This window comes from Cynoglossus semilaevis, chromosome 12, assembly GCF_000523025.1.
Source record: "Cynoglossus semilaevis isolate Cse_v1.0 chromosome 12, Cse_v1.0, whole genome shotgun sequence".
In the NCBI taxonomy this organism is placed as follows: domain Eukaryota; kingdom Metazoa; phylum Chordata; class Actinopteri; order Pleuronectiformes; family Cynoglossidae; genus Cynoglossus; species Cynoglossus semilaevis.
The window spans coordinates 377,055-397,612 of NC_024318.1; the positions used below are offsets into that span (position 1 = coordinate 377,055).

Below are 20,558 nucleotides of genomic sequence, written 5' to 3' on the forward strand. Positions count from 1 at the left end.
GTTTACCGTCTGTCGGCTGCTGTGCGGCGGTGGGTGCCGCCGTAAACGACTGCTGGTCGGCTTTTACTTAAGCAGACTTGTAAACACCAGCAGCAGTAAACACGGAGGCAACACAGAGTGGATTAGCGGGTGCTGCGGCCCGAGTGTGAGCGAGGAAGAGGCGAAGGAAAAAACCAAGTTTCAGGGTTAAGTTCACAGGTGGATCGGGAACGTTGTGGAATTAGCGATAGCATGCTAGCCTTAGGAGATCACCGATTAGCTTGTTGATAGCACCCAATGGCTAATTGCTGCTCGTTAGGACTACTTCCTGTACGTAGACTACACAGGTGTTTGCGGTGAAGCTCTAAATCCGTCTCCTCTTTCTATCTCCTCCTCTCTCCTCCATCTGACGCTCCCTCTAGTGAGGGTCAAAGTAACGGGCGGCTCTTCAGAAGGAAATATAGGAGGTACCAACGATATTACCCAGCATCCTCTGCCGCTGCCTCCTCCCTGCCCCATGAGAATGACTAACGATAACTAGCATGAAAAAGGAGACATGAAAGTGAAAAATGACTTCCCTCCTTGGGCCCTTTTTGTTTATTAAAAGAATTTGCCCCGAACTTCGTCCGCTGCCTGCTGCCTGTGGAACTTTACTTCAAATGAGTTCATTATATTTTCAGGCCTACAGCAGAACTGACCTCAGCATCAGCACAGTGTTAGAAGAATCTGCAGCAGAACATTTTGGTTGACTTGGTTCAGTGGTGGCTGCATGAACCTGACGACGGAGTGTGTCAGCTTTGAAAAACGCCTTTTAATAAACACTGACAGCGATGATCGATGACTACAGTCAGCGATGCACCGATCAAATCAAAACCTGGGCGAACGTATGAAGACGGTTCACGTTTCCGTCTGTGTCACTTTGTACGTCTTCACCACCTCGTCATAAATCATTGGTCCTGAAGGTTGATGTGGCTTCAGCCAGTGTTTAAAAATGTATGATCGGAGTGGTGGGTTGCTGGGGGTAATGCTGGAATGATAACAAGCCTCCAGTCACTAGGGGGCAGTAACTCATACGGTGGTTCGAGGCAGTGCTGTGTTGCTCCCATTTGACTGCATGATCCCTGCATTGGTGCCACAACCTTCTTCTCTTTCCAGTGTTTCTGCTTTTACTGCGACTGTTGATGCTAACACTGTTGTCAGAGACGGAGAGACTGTGGTGTTTAGTTGATGCAACTCATTAAGGACAAAATAATTGGTTTAAAGTTCAGCTCTGAAACTGAATACGTCGGTAAAAGAACAGGAACTGAATGGAACCGAGGACTGTGTTTAAAACATGGACGCAGGCGGCGCTGCCTGATACTTACAGTGGAAAGTGAAGCCGCAGAAGTAAATAATGAAAAGACAGAACACAACACCACAAGAAAGTTAAGGCAACTAAAAAGCACCAGACGAGGACATAAAAATCCTGCAAAGTCTTCACTGCAAATCTCCACCAGACCATCCTCCGTATCTGTCACTACTTCCTGTCATCTTTCAACTACTTCCTGTGTCCCACACCCCCTTTTTAATTGACTACTTTTTTTGCAATTTGTTTGGTGATCAGTTCAAACGACCTGTAAACATGATCTGGTTTAGGGTTTTAGTCCCAGAAGTGGGATTTAGATGTTGTTCTTCTGCAGCTGCAGCTCTGCGTCCACTTTTTATCTACAGTCTATGGTTGAAACGAAGCAGTTCTGCAAATTTGAAAGGGTTTGAAAAAAAATTGAATGGTGGCATGGAAACTCTTTAAAAAATAAAAACCTGCATCTCTTTCTTTCACTGCTCTGCTGCATTGCATGCTGGTCTTTATTCTGTATTCAGCTGGTCTTCAATTGGTCGATTCACAGCCTCGTAAGAAAGAAACATTCAAAAATGATATGCTCACGTTTAAGCTTAAATTTTTAAAAATATATATATATGTATATATTTACTGTTTATATGAAGAGTATATATAAATTGCCTTTTAGTCTGAGAGATCAGCAGATCAGGCAAAGATGTCGGAGCTGCACATTTTGATTTGCTGCCTTGGCGAGGAGTCTGGCCTTTATTTTTTTTTTTCTGGAGTTTTCTGGGCATGTCAGCTGGATAGATGGTGTCTGGTCTGAGGGAGAGGACAGATCTCAATGTCTGATCGGAAAAAGATTTTTGACATATATTCCTCTCTTCCTCTCCCCTTATCTCTTTCCTTCATCACATCTCCTCCTCATCGTCTTCCCGTCCTCCCAGTCAAAAGTTGAGTTTTAAGGAGCGGGTCCGGATGGCCAGTCCTCGCGGTCAGAGCATGAAGAGCCGACAGACCTCCATCAACGACCGCCAACGGTGTTCCCCCGGAAATGACGCGGTAGGCGGGGGTGAACTGATGGGTGGCAGCCCCGCCAAGGTCCAGAAGAGCTGGAGCTTTAACGACCGCACGCGCTTCAGGCCCTCGCTCAGACTGAAGAGCCAGAACCGGACCGTGGTTTCAGACGGTCAGTGAGAACCAGGTTTTTGTTTTTATTTTGTCTTTTTTCAACATTTAGCTTCTTTAAAACCTGATGTTAATGATGTTTCAAGTCACTTTGGTCCATTGTTTTTTTTCTTTCCTAACCAAATCTGGATTTTTTTTTTCTAATTTGTTGCACAGATTATTATTATAATAACATTTTCCTGGACATTTCCGAGCTCTTTAAAGATTGACACTCATTAATGTGAAGCTTTGAAACACCTGCACTTCCTGTTGTTGATGTTGTTGTTGTTCTGAGCTTTTTAAAGATTGACACTCACCTGCACTTCCTGTGTTGTTGTTGTTTTTGTTTTTATCCAAATGAGAAACGTTGATGTCACATGACTCCACGGAGTCAAAGAAACGCTCGAAAACTAATCTTAGGAAAATCTGAGGAGTCGTTGTTGTTGCTAACCCTCCAGGTCATCAGTTCATTTTGTGTCTTTGTGGAGAAGGTCAGTGGAACAGAGATTTTCCCCCAGAAAACAAAGAGGAAACAAGTAGTAGAACGGTGTTTCCTTCATACAGTACTGTAAGAAGAACTGACAGGAAACCAAGTGTTTGTGTTTTTGGAAACATCATGAATAATATGCTTTTTTTAAAATAACATTAGACGTGCTAATTCAGTGACACGTTTCCTTTTTATGAATATTTATCATATATAATGAATAATTATAACTAATTAGTCAAGATTTTTTTCTAATTGTGTCTTTAAAGTTTTAAATTCACTATCAAACTTTTAGCTGTTAACATGCTAAGCTAACATTAGCTTCTGTTTGACCTAAATTTTTTTTTTTACTAAATGACAACAATCCTAACATTTAGCTCTTAACTTAAACTTAGATTTTTTTTTTTTGTTACACTTACGGTACATTTACTTAAAGTTTTATTTTCTTCTTTCTTGTTTATGAGACACCTGATGACACAGTGTCCAAGTATTACATACGATGATGATGTAATACTTGTAATACACACAATACTTGTGTGTATTTTGACGGAGTAGAGTCCGACTCATCGTTAGAGATTCACACTTCTGCCGTAGGTGGACGCATGGAAACAATGACAATCAGTGAATGAAAATTGCCTTATTTTCAGCTTGACAACATTGCTTTGTGTGTCTTTGATTATGAGCAATTTGCTCTTACTTCAAGCCTATTCCGTCATTTTGCTCTCTATTGTTATGTAAACACTTCCAATTTCCCAGAAATTCTACAGAAATAGAAATAATTGCCGAGCGTCTGTCTTTCTCCTCATCTCATTTTCTAACCTCTGGAGCGCTCCGTGTCATTATTTACTTTCTTTCCATTTCCTGCCACCCGCTGCGCTCCCACTCGTTCTGTCTGTCTCCAGCTCTGGGAATTATGTGCAGGATTTAGGATCCCCTGCCCCGTGTTGCTGCTTCACTCACTCCCAGCAGCTGAGATGGCAAAAAAAAAATCCTAACATCCTTGACCAAGTGGGGCATAAAAGTTCACCTCCTAAAAGCCTTCAAAAAGTCTGGGTTTGAAACCTGTCAGCAGCTGCTCACACTGGTTTATGACTCCAAGGTCTGGAAACAAATCTGAGGCCGCGTTAATGACGGACGGACTGTGTGTGTGTGTGTGTGTGTGTGTGTGTGTGTGTGTTTCTCTCAGTGGACAGTGGGATGACCACGGAGGATTCGTTTGATGAGAGAGGCTGTCACTGTGACATCACTGTGGAGGATCTGTCAGCTCCGCTCAAGACCGTCATCAGAGCCGTCAGGTGAGAGGAAGCGTCCGTTCTTCGTCCTTCTTCGTCCTTTGTCCTTTGTCCTCTGAGGCTGATGTCCTCAGACCATGTCTCCTAAATCACAAACATGACAGACGTCCAAAACGAGTTATGAACTCTGGGCATCTTCTCTGTGGCTGGTGAGGTGCAGTCAGGGGTGTGATCCTAGTCTGAGACTCTGTTCCATCTGAACATCAGTTCCTAACACTGGAACAGAGGGATCTACATTTGGAATCACTAGAGAAGAAAGAAAAGAAAAAGAAAATGAACCAACACCAGGAATATTGGACTGGGAATTGGAAAGAAAAAAAAATCAATAACTGATGGAGGAGGATATAAATATGGTATCCTGAAACAAAATATCACGATATTTCAGTGTATAGATATTTTCTTACACCCCTAGATACAATACTGCCACCTACTGGGATGGAGTGTATTTGCACCTGTATTTAATATATCAAATGAAACACTAAATGAGTAAAATTTACAACAAAAAAAACCCTGGGATGCTGAGGACAAATATAATTCATGTCAAGGATATAGTAGAAGGACGTAGGATGTGTGAAGTCGTGTCGCTCCATTCTGCTGCAGACGTAAAAAATAATAAACGAGCTCCAAATCACGTTGTTAATAATTAACAAGTGCTGTGCAACAGGAACTAAAACAGGTTTTTTTTTTACACATTACGCTGCTGTCAACGTGACACACGGTCACATCGCAGCTCCTGCTACTACACCACAGACACTGTGTTCAAATGTGTTGCCATAAAACACACACACATTTATTTAAACGTTTCCCCATCGGCTGCTCACGCAACTCGCACCTTTTATTAACTTCTCCTTTTCTGTATTTATTTATAATTCCGTATGTCATCCATCTCTGCTGGGCAGATGGCTCATTAACATAAGGAGCTGAAACATGTTCCCGTCACAGACACAGATGCTGCCCATATGGACCACGAGGACCATTCCTCTAAATAAGAGGTCTCACTTCCACATTTGGTGCACGTGTCATACTAATATTTTTTCACTTTCTGTGATAACGCCTCCAGGCGTGCTGATGTCATGTCTGTTTCTCATTCCGTGTTTCTCCGCTCCACATTCACGTTTACTCGTTTGTGTCCTATAATATTAGACACAGTGGACTTTAGCCTGGTGACGGTTAGCTAGAAAAAAAAACAGCTAAAATAGCTACAGGTCACAGCTACCAAAAGTCAGACTAGTGACTACGAGTTAATTACGTGAAGTTATTTAAATAATTTATTTTTGTTTTACACAAATTAAATCAAAGGTCTAGAAAAAATCACAAAACCTTTTAACGAAAAAAAAATTGTTCTTAAAGATAATTGATAACTGGAACAACAAGAACGAAAAGTGTCTCAGATTATCGTTAGCTTTATTTAGTTAGCAAAAACAGCTACGCATCGCGGCTAACAGGAAGCTATGATGGCAGCTATAATGGAAAAAGGCCATACTTGCTTGATACTCGACTGTTAAAACTTAGCGCAGAAGAAGCTAACAGGTCCGAGGTCGGACTAACTTTTCATCTTCATCTTCATCATCTTCATCATCATCATCCTCAGATCTCCTCCTGTCTGGAAACTCCAGCTCCATCTTTTATTTTAAATACAGTTTGTCATTTCTCCACCACCCGGTCGTGGCCCACACGCCCAACCACCCAGCAGGTGGAGCACCACCCAGGTCGTTCCCAGGGTGTCAGGTTGTGTTTTGACAGAGGGTCAACTGTCATCAAGGTTTCCATTGGGACAGTGAGGGAGTGGGCCAACTGGAGAGCAGCAGCAAAGCACCGGGGAATCGGGCTGAACCCTGAGCCCAGATTATTTTACCTGCATCAATATTATTCATCCAGCAGCGGCTGCTCATCAAATCAGCAGCAGATCCTGGGGTTTCACTCGGGTTTCAGACCTGGTGCTGTTTTTTTTTCTACTTCTGGACTTGATGAGAGAAACTCACGGTCCTCGGTTTCCCAGTAGACACCGCTGCACATGTCTGAGCTCGGACAAATATTTTTTTGTAATGAAACTGGTTAGAAAAGAAATGATCAACAAGTGGAATGTGACTACGGTGATTTCTCATAGGTGTTGCTTCCACCTAGTGGCTGTATGTGGCTGTCACACCTTTTACGGTTCTTAATATTTGATGTATTTAGTGAATGTAAATGATTAAATAATTAAAATTTAAATCTATAAATTGTGGTCGAGCGATAGACAAAAAAAAAAGAATAACAATAGGTTAATAAATGTTACTTATCTCCTTTTTTGTTTTGTGTGTGACCAGGATCATGAAGTTCCACGTGGCGAAGAAGAAGTTCAAGGAGACGCTGCGTCCATACGACGTGAAGGACGTCATAGAGCAGTATTCAGCTGGACATCTGGACATGCTGTGTCGCATCAAGAGTCTTCAGACCAGGTCAGGAAACAACATCCAGGTGTATAATGTACCAGTGTGTCACATCTGTCGTTCCCCTGTGTAATTTAAAAACTTTAGGGATGTCCGATAATATCGGCCGATATTCGTTATAGGGGTTTTCCTCTGATAATGAAAACCCCGATAACTCAATGCCTGGGTTTAGTCAAATGGCCTGTGACCTAAAAATAGTTTTGGGGATGTGAAAGTGAACGTCACTAGATGGCGGCATTGCAGCAAAATATTTTTTAAATAATCTGGGGATCATATGCAGAACGATGTTCCCAGCTCCTCCAGTCCTACGACCAGACCTAAATCGGTATCGGTTGATACTGGAATCGGAAATTGAGTGTTTGGACAATATCGGCAAAAAATGTAATATCGGACATCCCTATTTTCCTCCAAAGATTTTCTTTACAAAGGAAAAGTTCAACGAATGGATGATTCTGTCCTGTCACTACGTGGGACATGTGTGTGTGTGTGTGTGTGTGTGTGTGTCCTCTCCCTCCCAGACTGGACACCGTGGTGGGTCCACCTCCACGTCCGTTCAACAGTCGTATGAAGGCCTTCTCCTCCCCCTCCCTGCCCTTGTATTACAGCCCCGGCCGGAGGATGAAGCCTGGGTCAGGGTTGGACCGTCACCCGCTCGTCCACTCATCCTGACTAACTTTATTACCCGAACCTGGGTCAAACACAGGCTTAGTTAACAGTTATGTGAGTGTGTAACGTGAGCTGAAGGAGATCCTGACCCAGGTCTGGCTGCAGTTTGGTCTTGACGGTGTGTGTGTGTGTGTGTGTGTGTGTGTGTGTGAAGACTTTGTTTTGACTATGCTCCGGTCAACACTTATTTAGAATAAATTGTAAAGTAAAAGAAGTTGTCGAGGGCGACGGTGTGTGCATGACATGAAAGAAACCTGAAGAAAATGGATTCATCTTTTAGCTTTTAATAATAGTTACTATAAGTAGATAATAATAATAATAATAACTTTCCTTTTCTCTATTATTAACCTTCAGTAAAGGCTCTTGCCTGTGTGTGTGTGTGTGTGTGTGTGTGCGTTGCTACCGTTTGTGCTGTGATTGGTTGGTGTGTGTTTGTGCGCTGATGTGAGGTTTCCAGCTGCTTCTGAAAGAGTTTCTCTTTCGTCTTCCATCTGAGCAGTGCAGCAGGTCCTGGTCCTGGTCCTGGTCCTGGTCCCGGTTCTGGTCCTGGTCGACCCAGAAACGTGTCGTCTCCTGCTCTGCATTATTATTACAGCAGCAACAACAGGAAGAAGCGTCCTGGCTCAGGGTCACTGCTTTTTGGTGCTATTTTTTCTGTGTCCATTTTCATGTGATAACCTCAGCCGTCTGCAGAGAACTGACCTTTAACCTCACATAGAAACAGACGCTGATGTGAATGAATATGTGAAGGAGTGAAAGTGAATTAACAGTCACCAAACAGCTGGAAAATTCAGTCCAGTACAGTTCACTGAAAGGTAAAATCTTCTCAAAAAAAATAAGAGAAATTACAAAATTATCATTGAAAAAAAAACAATTGTTGAACTGATGTAAAAAACTCCAGCCTCTTGGTGAAGTGACGGTACTTTTTTGTTGTACTGTTTCTGTGACTAATGTGTGATGTTGCAGTGTCGATTGTTTTGTGAGAAACTGGAATATAAATGTATTAAATCAACAAAAATATTATATTTATAATAAAATGTATAAGACAAGACATGGACAGTAAAAAATAAAATAATTATTATTTTAAAAGAACTACTGTCGAAACAGTAACAAACAGATAACAGTTCTTGGAAATGAGAAGAAACAAATTCCTGAAAACTAGAAAATAAGGGGCGGGGGCCGAGGGGGGGTCAACTCCGTTTTTGTCCTGAAAGCTGATCTGTGATGACGTTTGTGTTGGAGCCTGAAAACCAGAACTTTTGGTTGTGAATGTGATCCAGCGGAGCCCGGTGTGCAGTGTTGAACTAACCCTGGTCCTGACGTCACCCATGTTGCTTTAGGTCTGCTGCCTGGTTTGGAAAAATCTGAAGTGGAGCTCCGGGGGCTGCTCACGTTACTGCTCCTTATTTTCTAATATATTAACACCTGTGTGTGTGTGTGTGTGTGTGTGTGTGTGTGTGACAGGGTGGATCAGATCCTGGGAAAAGGCCAGATTCCTGTGGATAAGAAGATGAGGGACAAACTGAACGCAGATGGAGACTCTCTGGACGGCATGAGCATGCTGGGACGTGTTTGTAAGGTGGAGAGACAGGTGAGACGTCCATTTAAAAAAAAAAAAAAAATTGAATCATTTTTAGAACCAAATCAAATTCAACAAGAGCAACAAAAACGTTTGATCGTTTTAACAACGGCAGCAGTTGAGCAACAAAAACATTTGATCGTTTTAACAACGGCAGCAGTTCTGTATTTTTGTGTTTTGAGATTTGTTCGTAAAAGAGCAAAGAACAAACCTAATCCCTCCTAAATGGAATACTGGAATACCCACAATGCAACGCTGTGAAGTCAGGAGTGTTTCCTTGAATCAACAGTGTGAACAGAGAGAGAGGCTCCATCAGAGCAGGGTCCATGTTTGGACTGGTCCTGGTCCTGGTCCTGTTGATCTAGAAAATTCTACCAGAGCTTTTAGATTCAAGTCCCATGGTTTTAGATCAGTTTTTGATTCAGTGAGACGTGGAGACCCTGAAGCTGATCTCCTGAAACCCTGTTTTTGCTCTTTGGTTTTGACCAGGTGACGTCCATCGAGTCCAAGCTGGACTCTCTGTTGGACGTGTACCGTCAGGTTCTACAGAAGGGTCCGTCGGGCCTCACTCTGGCCTCGTTGCCTCTGTTCGAGCTGGAAAACCACCAGCACCACAACTCGGACTACCAGACCTCCATGATCGGGCGGGAGCTCCCTTCTCCTCAGGGGGGAAATCTGGAGCGAGGAGGCAGTGAAGGGAACCGAGGCCTCCGTCGTTCTCAAGGCACCAACCCCAGAGGACTGCGTCTCATCCTGGCACCGGCCGATGACGACATCCCTCCAGACTCGGCCCCTCCCTCCTACCCCCCATCCACGGCCTCCCTCTCTCCGTCACCGCTGCTACCACCTGACAGTCCCTACCCCACCTTGGTCACACCAAACGGTACCTCTAAGAGAGCACACTTCCCCGACCTGCCGCCTCCGCCCGCCTCATCGGGGGGTTTCACCCTCCAGCTGCCCTCCATGGTGCCCCCCTCCCACCTCAGATATTCTGCTCACTCCATCGCAGATGATCTGGCAGAAGGAGTGATGGCAGACAAAGAGAACCTGGGTCCTTCTGTTGTCACGGAGTCCAGTTTGGGTGCAGACCGGGTGGAGGACGCTGAAGCGGTTCCTGTCCAGGGGGGGGTGCAGCTCCGCGACAAACCATGCTTGAAAAATGAGGCAGTCTGGAGGAGGCACATGAGCCTGGAGGTGAACCCGCTGCTGCTGCTCTCGTCCAGCACAGACGGGACGCCGTCGGACTGGGACGGCGGTCTGGGGAAGTCCCTCTCCGTTCATAACCTCAGCCAGACCCTGAGCTCTCACGGCGACCTGAGCAACTGGGACGGGACAGAACTGTTCATCGGCGAGTGTAAGTTAGAACCAGCAGAAAAAAAATGTTTCAACTTCCTGTCACCTGACGGCAGCCCCGCGGACCTCCTACAGACTGTGCAGGAGGCTGCCCCCCCCTCCAAGGGGAGTCAAGACTTTCTCAGTCAGTCCACATACACAACTGGCATAACCATACACTCACACACACACTGACACACACACACACATACATACACGCTCATACACAAACACAGTTTTTTATCAGACAATAATCAGATCATGTTCAGTATCAAAATTTAAATTTGGATTTTAACAAACCAGGTGAGCGCTGCAGCTAATGATTAGTTTTACAAATCCATGAATCTATTGATTATTTTATTCGATTAAAAAAAAGGTTATAAATTGACAAATCCTTTCATCCAGAACCAGCAGAAACGACAACCACAAAAACGTACAAAGGTAAAACAATACAGTATATATATATATATATAAAAATAACAACAATAACAGTAAAAAAAAGTCTATAAAAATTCTATAGATAAGTAGAAATAACAACAATAACATAAAAGTATATATAAAAGTACTGTATTTTTAATTTTTTTTTTCACATTCGACATTTTCTGCTCGTCTCTTCCGAGCTTGGCTTCATGTGTCCGTGAGAACCACGACTGCAGAACCAACGTTAAACAGCAGTAACACGAACGGAAGAAAAGATTCAGGGCAGCTGTCGCAGCGCTAGTCCAGACGTCTGTTACATGTAGCATGCACCACCAAAATCTTTTTTAGTTTTTTTTTAGGGTTGAAGCACAAATGGAAAGAAAAAAAACGACGACACATTTGGACAGAACACGATCAGACGCACCAGTAAAATATAAAACATGATTGATGAATTCTTTCCTAGGGTTTGAGTTAATCTGAAAAAAAAACCCAAAAACTTTTCAATTCACCTGGATAACCATGGGCATTTGTAATGGTCCATGGTACAGACCAGGGGTCTGCAACCCCCCACCATCAGATACAATTCACCAGGAGGTGCAAACACCGTTTGACCATTAAGTACTGGTCCTAATGTATTATATGAAGTATTGTATTCATTGTATTGTATTCAAGGAACGATCAGCTGGTACCAGCTGTTACTGCGGACTGGTAGCACCGCGCCGATCGTTGAAGGATCATTAGTTTTTCAGACTTGATTTTTTTAGTATCGGAGTCGAAATGAAACGTTAGCAGATTATCTTTAAATGAAGAAGTAAATGGACGTGACTGCAGTGTCTTTGAATGAAGTACATCAGTAAAAATGAAGTATATATGTTTCCGTCCAGTACTAAATTACTTATGAGCTGGTACCGGCCCACGGATCAGGGGTTGGGAACCCCTGCTATGGACTATAGAAGCTGTTGATGCAAATGTCTACATGCAGAGCAATGATCAATTAAAACACAATAGCAATCAATCGTTAGTATGACATGTTGTTGATTTGCTGTTAGCAAGCAAACCGGAAATTTAGTCACATGTTTAATTAATTTTTTTTTTTTATTACTGGTCGGTTAGGCTTAGGGGTTAGGGGTTAGGGTTAGGCTTAGGGGTTAGGGGTTAGGGTTAGGGGTTAGGGTTAGGGTTAGGGTTGCTAACCCCTGGTCTAGCCAGAGGAGAATATTTTAAATTCATTTTTGAAAGTGTCTGTACATATAGAAAAGAAGCGAAGAAAAGTCGTAAGGTTTAGGAAACGATTTCTGAAACTTGAATTAGCCACTGCAAACCAAGGGTCAACCACTCACCACACGGTGACCGAGCCTGTGAAGGTACACACACACACACACACATACACTCGTTCTCACACGCACACAAATACACAGCTGCCAATCACAACCACTTTCCTCTCAGAAGAGCCAACTTGACCAAGACTGAGGCCGAACCTCCTGTTTTTTCATACAAACGCTTATAATCAGAGACTTCAGTGGAAGATACGCAGGAGCGCCTCCTGTCTTTGGCAGTGTGTAAATTTTTTTTCTTTTTCTTATGCTTTCATACATTTTTGTGCATGGACTGTTTGTTGTTTTTTTTTTTTTTTTGTTATACGGAAACCCCTGAATGGATTCACGTTGATGAGCCGAGGCCTGGTCTGACGGGAGTCGAACCCACAGCACGTGTTCAGATTAAAGGCGTGTCATTCGTTCAGAATCTGCCACCATGGAATTGTTATGAATGGATGTTACGGCAGGATGTTTAATTTGAACGCAGAGAGCGACCCATCAGCGGCCACTGGCCCAGTGTTGGACCTCGTCTGTCTTTGGTTTTGGAGATCCGACCACAGAGCCGGTGGCTGCTGCTGCTGTTGATGCTGAACTGCAGTACCAGCATGAGACTCTGCATGTCTTACAGTAGCTACACTGCTGGGGTAGTTAAATCAAAAGAAGTCATGTAGACGCCCCCTCCCAACTGCCCCCCGCCCCCCACCTCCACTGCATGTTTGCAGCAAGTGATTAATCAGTAAATGTATTAGTTGTTAAAAGTCATCATATGGATGAACTAGATTAATATTATTATTATTATTATTATTATTATTATCATCATCAACGCTGGTACCAGTGTTTTGACAAACCCTAGTTTTTACTGGGTGCTGGTCGGACCATGTGACTCCACAGTGATTAAAAGGCTGCTGGATATGAACGACATCATACGACATCATTTCCTCAGCTTCACCCAGAGAAACCATGACACACAGTACAGTTGACCTCAGCCTACGTAGAGTGCAGTACAGCCCAGTTGGTATATATGTTATAGGGGGAACATTTCGTGGAACTGGTCCCACCATCGTTCTTCCTTCCTACTCTTCCCTAAGTTTCTCTTCCAGTATGTTCATTCAGAACATGTCCAGAAAAAAATAAAATATATATATATATCAACTGTGCCTCTCAAAGAAACAAAACAATGGTCCAGATATACCCTATACAGCCCACCTAGTCTATACAGTCTATACAGCCCACCTAGCTTCCACAGCCTAGGGCAGGGCTTTGGCCCACTAAATTAAAACTGGGTCATTAAGAGCCATACAGTGGTCGAGTGGTTTGTGCTCTTGCCTTACAAGAGGAAGGTCACTAACTTCTTCTGTTATAAACCTAAACATTTCTTTATGTTGCTAAACTTTACCTGAACCTACGTGGTTCCATTCATGAACATGCTAGCTGTGGCGCTAGCTGTCATTATGGTCCTACAGTACAGTCCTACAGTACAGTCCTACAGTACAGTCCTACAGTATGGTCCTACGTGGTTAAATGGATCATTTGGTGCAACAACAGGAGTGAGATGGGGAACTGAGTTACCCACAATACAGGATCCTACATGTGGACCACATCTTGGCCAAACCTTAACTAAATACTGTTCTGTCCTCTGTTGGTCTGATACAGTATTAACTGAATTTATTTGGATTAAATGTCATTAAATTAAATGTCATTCAGCCATTAAAAGGCCCATTTCAAAAAACTGTGTGGCCCAGTTTCTGGGTCAGATTAACTTGGACTAAATGATGATTTATCATCAATATAACAAGATAAAACTAAAATTTGATATTTTCTGTGTGTAATAATTCTTATTAAAACCCTTTATTAAATTCCCTGTAACTCTCTTAATACATTGGTCTCCTACGTTTAAACCAAGGGTGTCAAACATACGGCCTGCGGGCTAAAACCTGCCCAAAAACTTTCAAAATTATATTTCACTAAAAATGATTTAAAAGATTTATCTAATGTACTTTCTTGCAGGAAAACACAAGGGGGAAAAGGGCAGATCTTTGGTCATTTGTAGGTAATTAATGTATGATTGTACTGGTCCGGCCCACTTGTCATCTAATGTGTCCATCTATGTGGCCCCTGAACCTAAATCAGTTTATGATATGTGGCCCCTGAACCTAAATCAGTTTGACACGCCTGGTTTAAACATTGACGTCTTAAAGTCTTAAAGAAATAAGATTGTCCTGTTATTTCACTGACACTACCATTTCGACTAAGAGAATTAACATCCTTAATTTAAAAAAAAAATCCTTGTATCACTCTAACAAATGTCAGTTGTTGAAAATGAACGTGGAAGAACTCCGCATGGATGAAATATTACCGGCTTGAAGATGTCGAGTTTGAAGGAGCCTCAAAATGTGACACGGTAGTTTGAGCTTGATATGGAAAAATAATTTCTTGTACTAAATGGTTGATTTTTTTTTTTGAGCAAGATTGAACAAGAAGAAAAGAAAAGGACACGTGAAGGAACTTTTCCTGGTGAACAGTACGTCAGGCTCAATTCTGCAGACTGTAAATTGCTTAAGGGTGCTTTTTTGTTGTTGTTGTTTTTTTTTTAACAGGGCTACAAATGTCAGGTTTTCTAGCCCACAGCCTGTATCGGCGTTCTGTACAGTTGAAGTCAAACTGCTCATTTAAACCACAGACTAATAATGTTACCATTTCTCTGCTGCTTGAACTGTAATTTATTCCACAACTGGCCTTCAAAGGATAGTTCCATTTTTTTGTTTGTTTTTTTAAAGTGTGGTAATGTAAGATATTGACACATCATTTATATTATTTTGAATTTTTGCAATGTTTATTTCAACCTGTGGACAAAAGAGCCTCTCATTAAAAGCTGACATCTATGAAATGGTAAACGTTAAGGAAGTCGTTGTTTATTCACTTTTACAATCAGATAAAACATAAGGATGCTACCTCAGAGGTTCCTTCATCAAAATCTTGTATTTTGATCTGAACATCAGTGTCATAAACCTAACCAAACAAAGAAGCATCAATAAAACAGAGGCTCCATTTGTCACGGCATGTTAACGTTATTATTTATTCATTATCACCTGTGGTGTGGGTAAATAACTTTCACCTTCAGTTTCCGTCTGAAATGGTTGAAGGTGATATAAAGTGACAAACATGTTCTTGGTCTGTTGTGCCCTTAAGCAAAAATGATTTTATAAGATTAGCCTTTTGTTAATTGGACTAAAATCTGTCTTACCTTCTGCCTGTGCTGCTGTCACTCAAAGTAACGGTCGTTCTTCTGGATTGGTCTGAGCATGGCAGCCACATCAGTGTTGAAAATGTGTCAAAAACGTTGTTGATATCATCTTTTTTTTTTTGACAAATGGATTGTCCCCTCAAGGCTTGACGATGTTAACATTTATGATTTCTTTGGAATTAATTTATTGAAATGCACATCATGTTCTCTGGTTGAGAAATGCAAAATAATAATTTTATTAATCATTAATAAAGTACAAATGAGCTAAATGTCGGTAGTTTTGTGTCTTCATTTAGAACCATAAAGAACAAAAGTGTGAACTGTTCTATGTGCACATTTAAACGTCGGCCAAATAACAGCAGGATCTTGAACTTTTGAAACCATTACAGCTGTAACGTTCTTACCGATAATGATTTCAACATATCAGGTTAAGACAATTCACAATTATGAAAATAAAATAAAATAATAAAGAAACCTGAATCACATTTTACATGTGAAGTCTCAAAAGCAAATAAAACACCAAGTAAATAAATATTAATAAACTATAAAACAATGACCTTCAATGTGCCTATACTATATATAACGGGCATTTAATGTAGAAAATATAGAAAAATAACATTTATATTTAATAAACAGTATATTTAACATGAAGTATTTTAATTAATACTTATTTTAACGAGCATTTCACCAACAAAATTATCGGTGTTTTTTTGCATTCTAAATCCCTTCTTCAGAAGTTCACATTTTTCGCAGTTTCCGTGAACTCAGCACACGCGTGATGGACTTCTCCGTATTTAATTGCAGGCCGTGAAGTAGACACCAGGTGATCAAGGCAATGTCTGACTGGGAGGAAGAATATGACCAGGAGGGAAGAGCTATTGAGACCGTCGTTCAAAAAGCTCCTGTTCAGCAGCGGTTCCCGTGCTATGACCACCCACGGGAAAAGAGTAATGAAAGCATCAGGTTTGGAGGCTTCAGGAAAGTCTATGGAGATGCTGGCGGCGGCTACAACAACCACCAAAGAGGCGGGAGTGTAAACCGCACTTTAGCCGGGGATACAGAACGCCGAGGCCCGCGAAAGGATAGGAGTTTTGATGGTGAAAACTCGGACTCCTCTCCGACTATGACGCTCAGCGTGGAGAACTCTTTGATCGGTAGAATAATAGGTAAGATTTACTAAAAAAAAATAATACTGTTTTTACGGAGGAAGTGGCGGGTTTTGGCAAGTCAAAGTCGGGGTAGCTAGTGCTAGCTGTTTGTGCTAACGACCTGCGGGTGTTCGACGTTGTGTGCTACAGAGCTATCGTTTGAAAATAATTATACTTTTTAAACGTCAGACTTTTGTTTTGATAGAATTTTTTACATTTTTGTTTTGTTTTTTGGTTTCTACAGTTCTTTATTTTCACACTGTTGTCTGTTTCCGGTTAAAGGTCGCGGAGGGGCTAAAATCCGTGAACTTGAAGAAAGCTCAGGCGCAAGGATCAAGGTAATGTGACAGATGTTGGTGTTTTACGGAAACAACAATGAGAAAAGTTAAATTTGACTAAAGTTGGCTGAAACTTTTCATTGACGAATGCCGAATAAAGACTAGCGTTACCAGGTAGCATGCTATTAAGTTATATTAAAGTATTGTTATTAGTGGCTAAAGGGTGATGTTACTTTCATGGCGTTCTGAGTGTCTTTTAACAGACATGCGATGCTCAAAGGTGTTATGCTGATACTTGGAATATTTTTTTTAAAAAAGGTAGATGTTTTAATTTCCACACAAGTGAAAAAAACAGTAGATCCAAATGTCACTAGCCTTCAGTAAAACATTTGGTAGTTTGCTTTTGAAAACTTTATTAAAAAAAATTATAAAAACTTGAACAGTTTGTTATAAGTTTGAGTAAATAAACAATACAATGTGTAGGTGTGGACTCGTATGTTGTGTATGATGCAACAATAGTGACTATTATTGCATCATACACACAATATACATATTCACATGGTGTGCTGTATGTCTTTAGATAAAGAAGGGGGATTATGAAGGTGAGGTGGTCATCACTGGGTCATCTCCTGCTCAGCAGAAGGCCAAGGAGATGATCGAGGACCTGGTGGAAAACAGTGGCTCTCAGTTTCACTATGGTAAAACGTGATGTCACTCCAAAACATTGGTCTTCACCTTAGAATGTTTCCTGACACCAGGGCTGTAAGAAAGTATTGATTCATTGAAATGTAACTGAATTTTACTCCACTGTGTTTAGCTGGTAGGAAAGGAGACTACAGAGGTGGAAGAGGAGGTGATAGAGGAGAAAGGAGTGGGACAAGTACGTCTGCGGTTCAGTTGGAGGCATCCAGCGCCCCCGTGCCTCGGTCAACCATAGACTGGGATGCTATCAGGGAGAACAAGGACAAGTACGAGGAGCTCAAGTGGAAAGGTGAGGAATGTCATGGACAGTAGTCATGTGACGTGAACCTGCCAATGGGAGAGAAGACGATTTACTGCTCTGTGTCGAGGTCTGACCTGCTGCACATTCTTTAATTCTTTTTTTTTTTAGGATTGGTTTATATTCATAACATTTTTTTCTACCTAATTCTAACCTTGCTCTGATCTAGTGGTTCCCAAAGTGGAGGTCAGGCCCCAATTTGAGGGCATGGACAAACACAGTGACAAAACTTCAGTTACATTGTTTTTGTTATTTGTGCTGGAGTTTTGTAGTTATCTTTTTTTTTTTTTAATTCTTGTTTGAGGAAAAAATGGGCGCTGTGGGAGGGGGAAAAAAAGTTTTGCAACCACTGTTTATATCTATATCTTAAATCTTATTTTAATTATGTTGTTTAATTTTGTTCTCGCTGCTGTGAAATCAGAACATATTCAGTGGTCAATAAAAATTGTGGAACTTTTCCAACTCTCTTATTTCTTGTCATTTTAACCTCTTTCTTCAGACCTCCCACCCTTGAAGAAGAATTTTTACTCTGAAGCAGAGGCTGTGTCCAAGCTCACACCAAAAGAAGTCCAAGAATGGAGGTCAAATCTGACGTTTCCTCTCTGTAGAGTTATTCTGCTGTTCACTGGGTTTCCTCTTAAAAAAATAATCTAGGAATCTCCTGTTCTAATAGTTTTAATTTTCCAGGAAGGAAAACAACAACATCTTTGTGGACGACCTGAAGGACCAAGGAGAGAAGCGTCCTGTTCCCAATCCCTGCCGCACATTCCTGGAGGCCTTTGAACATTACCCAGAAATCATGGAGAACATTGTGAGAGTGGGATTCACCAAACCAACTGCAATCCAGGTACAAAGACTAATTATTTTTATGTTGCTTTTTAGCACAGCAGCACGACATATAAAAACTAAGTCCTAATCAATGACGGTCGAAGCACTACAGTTTTTCCACTACAGTCTTTTTTGATTGTTACATTTTCATCTGTTTTGTAAGATAGTAGTGCCAGGAAAATGGCAAAACCCCTGTAAAAACTCTGAGACAGTGCCCTCTTGTGGCCGTAGATGATATAGTTGCTTCAGAATATACTGTATGTCCAGTCAAAGTTCTAAAAAATAAAATAAAAAAATATATAAAAATAAATATTAGCAGACACACAGTTGACGTCCCTGTTGCTCCTCTGTTCTTGTTCCCATCAGTCCCAGGCCTGGCCGGTGCTGCTGAGCGGGGAGGACCTGATAGCCATCGCACAAACGGGAACAGGAAAAACCCTGGCCTACCTGCTGCCGGGGTTCATACACATGGACGGACAGCCAGTGTGAGGACACAAACTGTGTCTTTATCTTTTATTAATTATTTTACTACACCCTTTAATTTAATATTATAAATTAAAATAACATTTTTACTATTTATCTTCATTATTATTATTTGTCTTTGTATATCAGACCCAGGGACAAGCGCAAAGGTCCAGGCATGTTGGTGTTGACCCCCACCAGAGAGCTGGCCCTGCAGATAGAGACCGAGTGCAACAAGTATCAATACAAAGGCTACAAAAGGTCACGACCTGGAAAATTATTTCACTGCACTGGAACAACACGAGATGTCAGTAAACGCTGCATGACTGTAATTGTTTCACTCAGTGTCTGCATCTACGGTGGAGGGGACAGGAGGGGGCAGATCAACCTGGTCCAGTCTGGGGTGGACATAGTCATCGCCACACCAGGCCGACTCAACGATCTCCAGATGAATGAGCTCATCCATCTCCAGTCCATCACCTACCTGGTCAGTCTGTCCTGCAGATCTTCGCCTACTTCTTCTTCTTCTCCTTCAACTCTGTACAAACCTCTTCAATTCACTGGCTTCAGGTTCTGGACGAGGCCGACAGGATGTTGGACATGGGCTTTGAACCTCAGATCCTGAAGATTATTCTGGACATTCGTCCTGACCGACAGACCGTCATGACCAGGTGAGACTCAGGTTAAACTGTGGATTGTTCACCAGCAGCTTCCAGTAGAAAAACACGTGTAACCTCCTGAAAATCAAACACTTGTCACGGTTACATGTCAGCGCGACGTGGCCGACTGGTGTGCGTCGACTGTCCAAATCTTACCTGAAGAACCCGATGATGGCCTACGTGGGCACTTTAGATTTGGCGGTGAGTAGAAAAAAAAAATCAATTGATGTTGTCTTCACCGTAACACTGTGTGTGACTGTGGTCGTGTTCTCTCAGGCTGTGAACACGGTGCAGCAAACAGTGCTCATCGTGACTGAAGAGGAGAAAAAGTTTTACATCTTTGACTTCATCAGAAACATGTTGCCTGAGGAGAAAGTCCTTGTCTTCGTGGGCAAGAAGCTCAAGTGGGTGTTGGTGACGTGTTGTAATATTTATATAAATATTAGTTAAAGGTGTTCTTTTTTAATTTGATATTAGAAATGTTTATTTTATTTAAATGTATTTTAAGAAGAACATTGCATGAACTGTGTTGTGTTCAGATGTGTTTGTTAATTCTGATGTCATCTCAGGGCTGACGACCTGTCCAGTGACCTGTGTCTGCAGGGTCTGGCGGTCCAAAGTCTCCATGGCGACCGTGAGCAGTGTGACCGTGAAGAAGCTCTGAGGGACTTCAAAGACAGTACGTAGAAACAGAGAGTTTGTTTTTTCTCTGTTGTTGATTAAACCTCATCTTTGAGATAATATTTTATTATCTCAACAATAAATCCCTAAAAAAAATTAGCTTAATACACATTGAATTTCCAGATCGTGTTCGTATCCTGGTGGCCACAGACCTGGCGTCCCGCGGCCTGGACGTCATCGATATAACCCACGTCTTTAATTATGATTTCCCACGAAACATAGAAGAGTACGTCCACCGTGTTGGTCGCACCGGCCGGGCTGGGTAAGAAACACTGC

At 41.9% G+C, this 20,558-nt stretch overlaps 2 protein-coding genes across 2 annotated transcripts in view; both read left to right on the forward strand.

The window, feature by feature from the left end:
* The window catches only part of LOC103386877 (potassium voltage-gated channel subfamily KQT member 5-like), a 72,858-nt gene extending 61,078 nt beyond the window's left edge, over nucleotides 1–11,780 (forward strand). Inside the window, exons 10-15 of the mRNA XM_025060703.1 lie at nucleotides 2,245–2,486; nucleotides 4,135–4,243; nucleotides 6,547–6,678; nucleotides 7,188–7,304; nucleotides 8,800–8,926; nucleotides 9,404–11,780. Coding sequence (XP_024916471.1) covers nucleotides 2,245–2,486; nucleotides 4,135–4,243; nucleotides 6,547–6,678; nucleotides 7,188–7,304; nucleotides 8,800–8,926; nucleotides 9,404–10,441 — 1,765 coding nt within the window. The 3' untranslated portion in view covers nucleotides 10,442–11,780. The remainder of the gene's footprint in view (nucleotides 1–2,244; nucleotides 2,487–4,134; nucleotides 4,244–6,546; nucleotides 6,679–7,187; nucleotides 7,305–8,799; nucleotides 8,927–9,403) is intronic.
* Nucleotides 11,781–16,027: 4,247 nt separating this feature from the next.
* ddx43 (DEAD (Asp-Glu-Ala-Asp) box polypeptide 43) lies at nucleotides 16,028–20,548 on the forward strand. The gene is made up of 14 exons (XM_008321309.3): nucleotides 16,028–16,392; nucleotides 16,657–16,712; nucleotides 17,233–17,350; nucleotides 17,470–17,643; nucleotides 18,152–18,233; nucleotides 18,340–18,499; nucleotides 18,847–18,965; nucleotides 19,093–19,203; nucleotides 19,288–19,429; nucleotides 19,513–19,613; nucleotides 19,715–19,802; nucleotides 19,878–20,005; nucleotides 20,171–20,280; nucleotides 20,406–20,548. Exons 1-14 carry the CDS (start codon nucleotides 16,062–16,064, stop codon nucleotides 20,546–20,548), a joined length of 1,863 nt encoding a protein of 620 aa, XP_008319531.1. The 5' UTR covers nucleotides 16,028–16,061.
* The last annotated feature ends 10 nt before the right edge of the window (nucleotides 20,549–20,558 follow it).

Bases quoted from the DNA above. Each gene is read 5' to 3' on its own strand.
- ddx43 (XM_008321309.3), top strand. From the start codon at position 16,062: ATGTCTGACTGGGAGGAAGAATATGACCAGGAGGGAAGAGCTATTGAG. The intron at 17,644-18,151 runs GTGAGGAATGTC...CTCTTTCTTCAG, and splicing joins CGAGGAGCTCAAGTGGAAAG to ACCTCCCACCCTTGAAGAAG. The intron at 19,614-19,714 runs GTGAGACTCAGG...GTTACATGTCAG, and splicing joins CGACAGACCGTCATGACCAG to CGCGACGTGGCCGACTGGTG.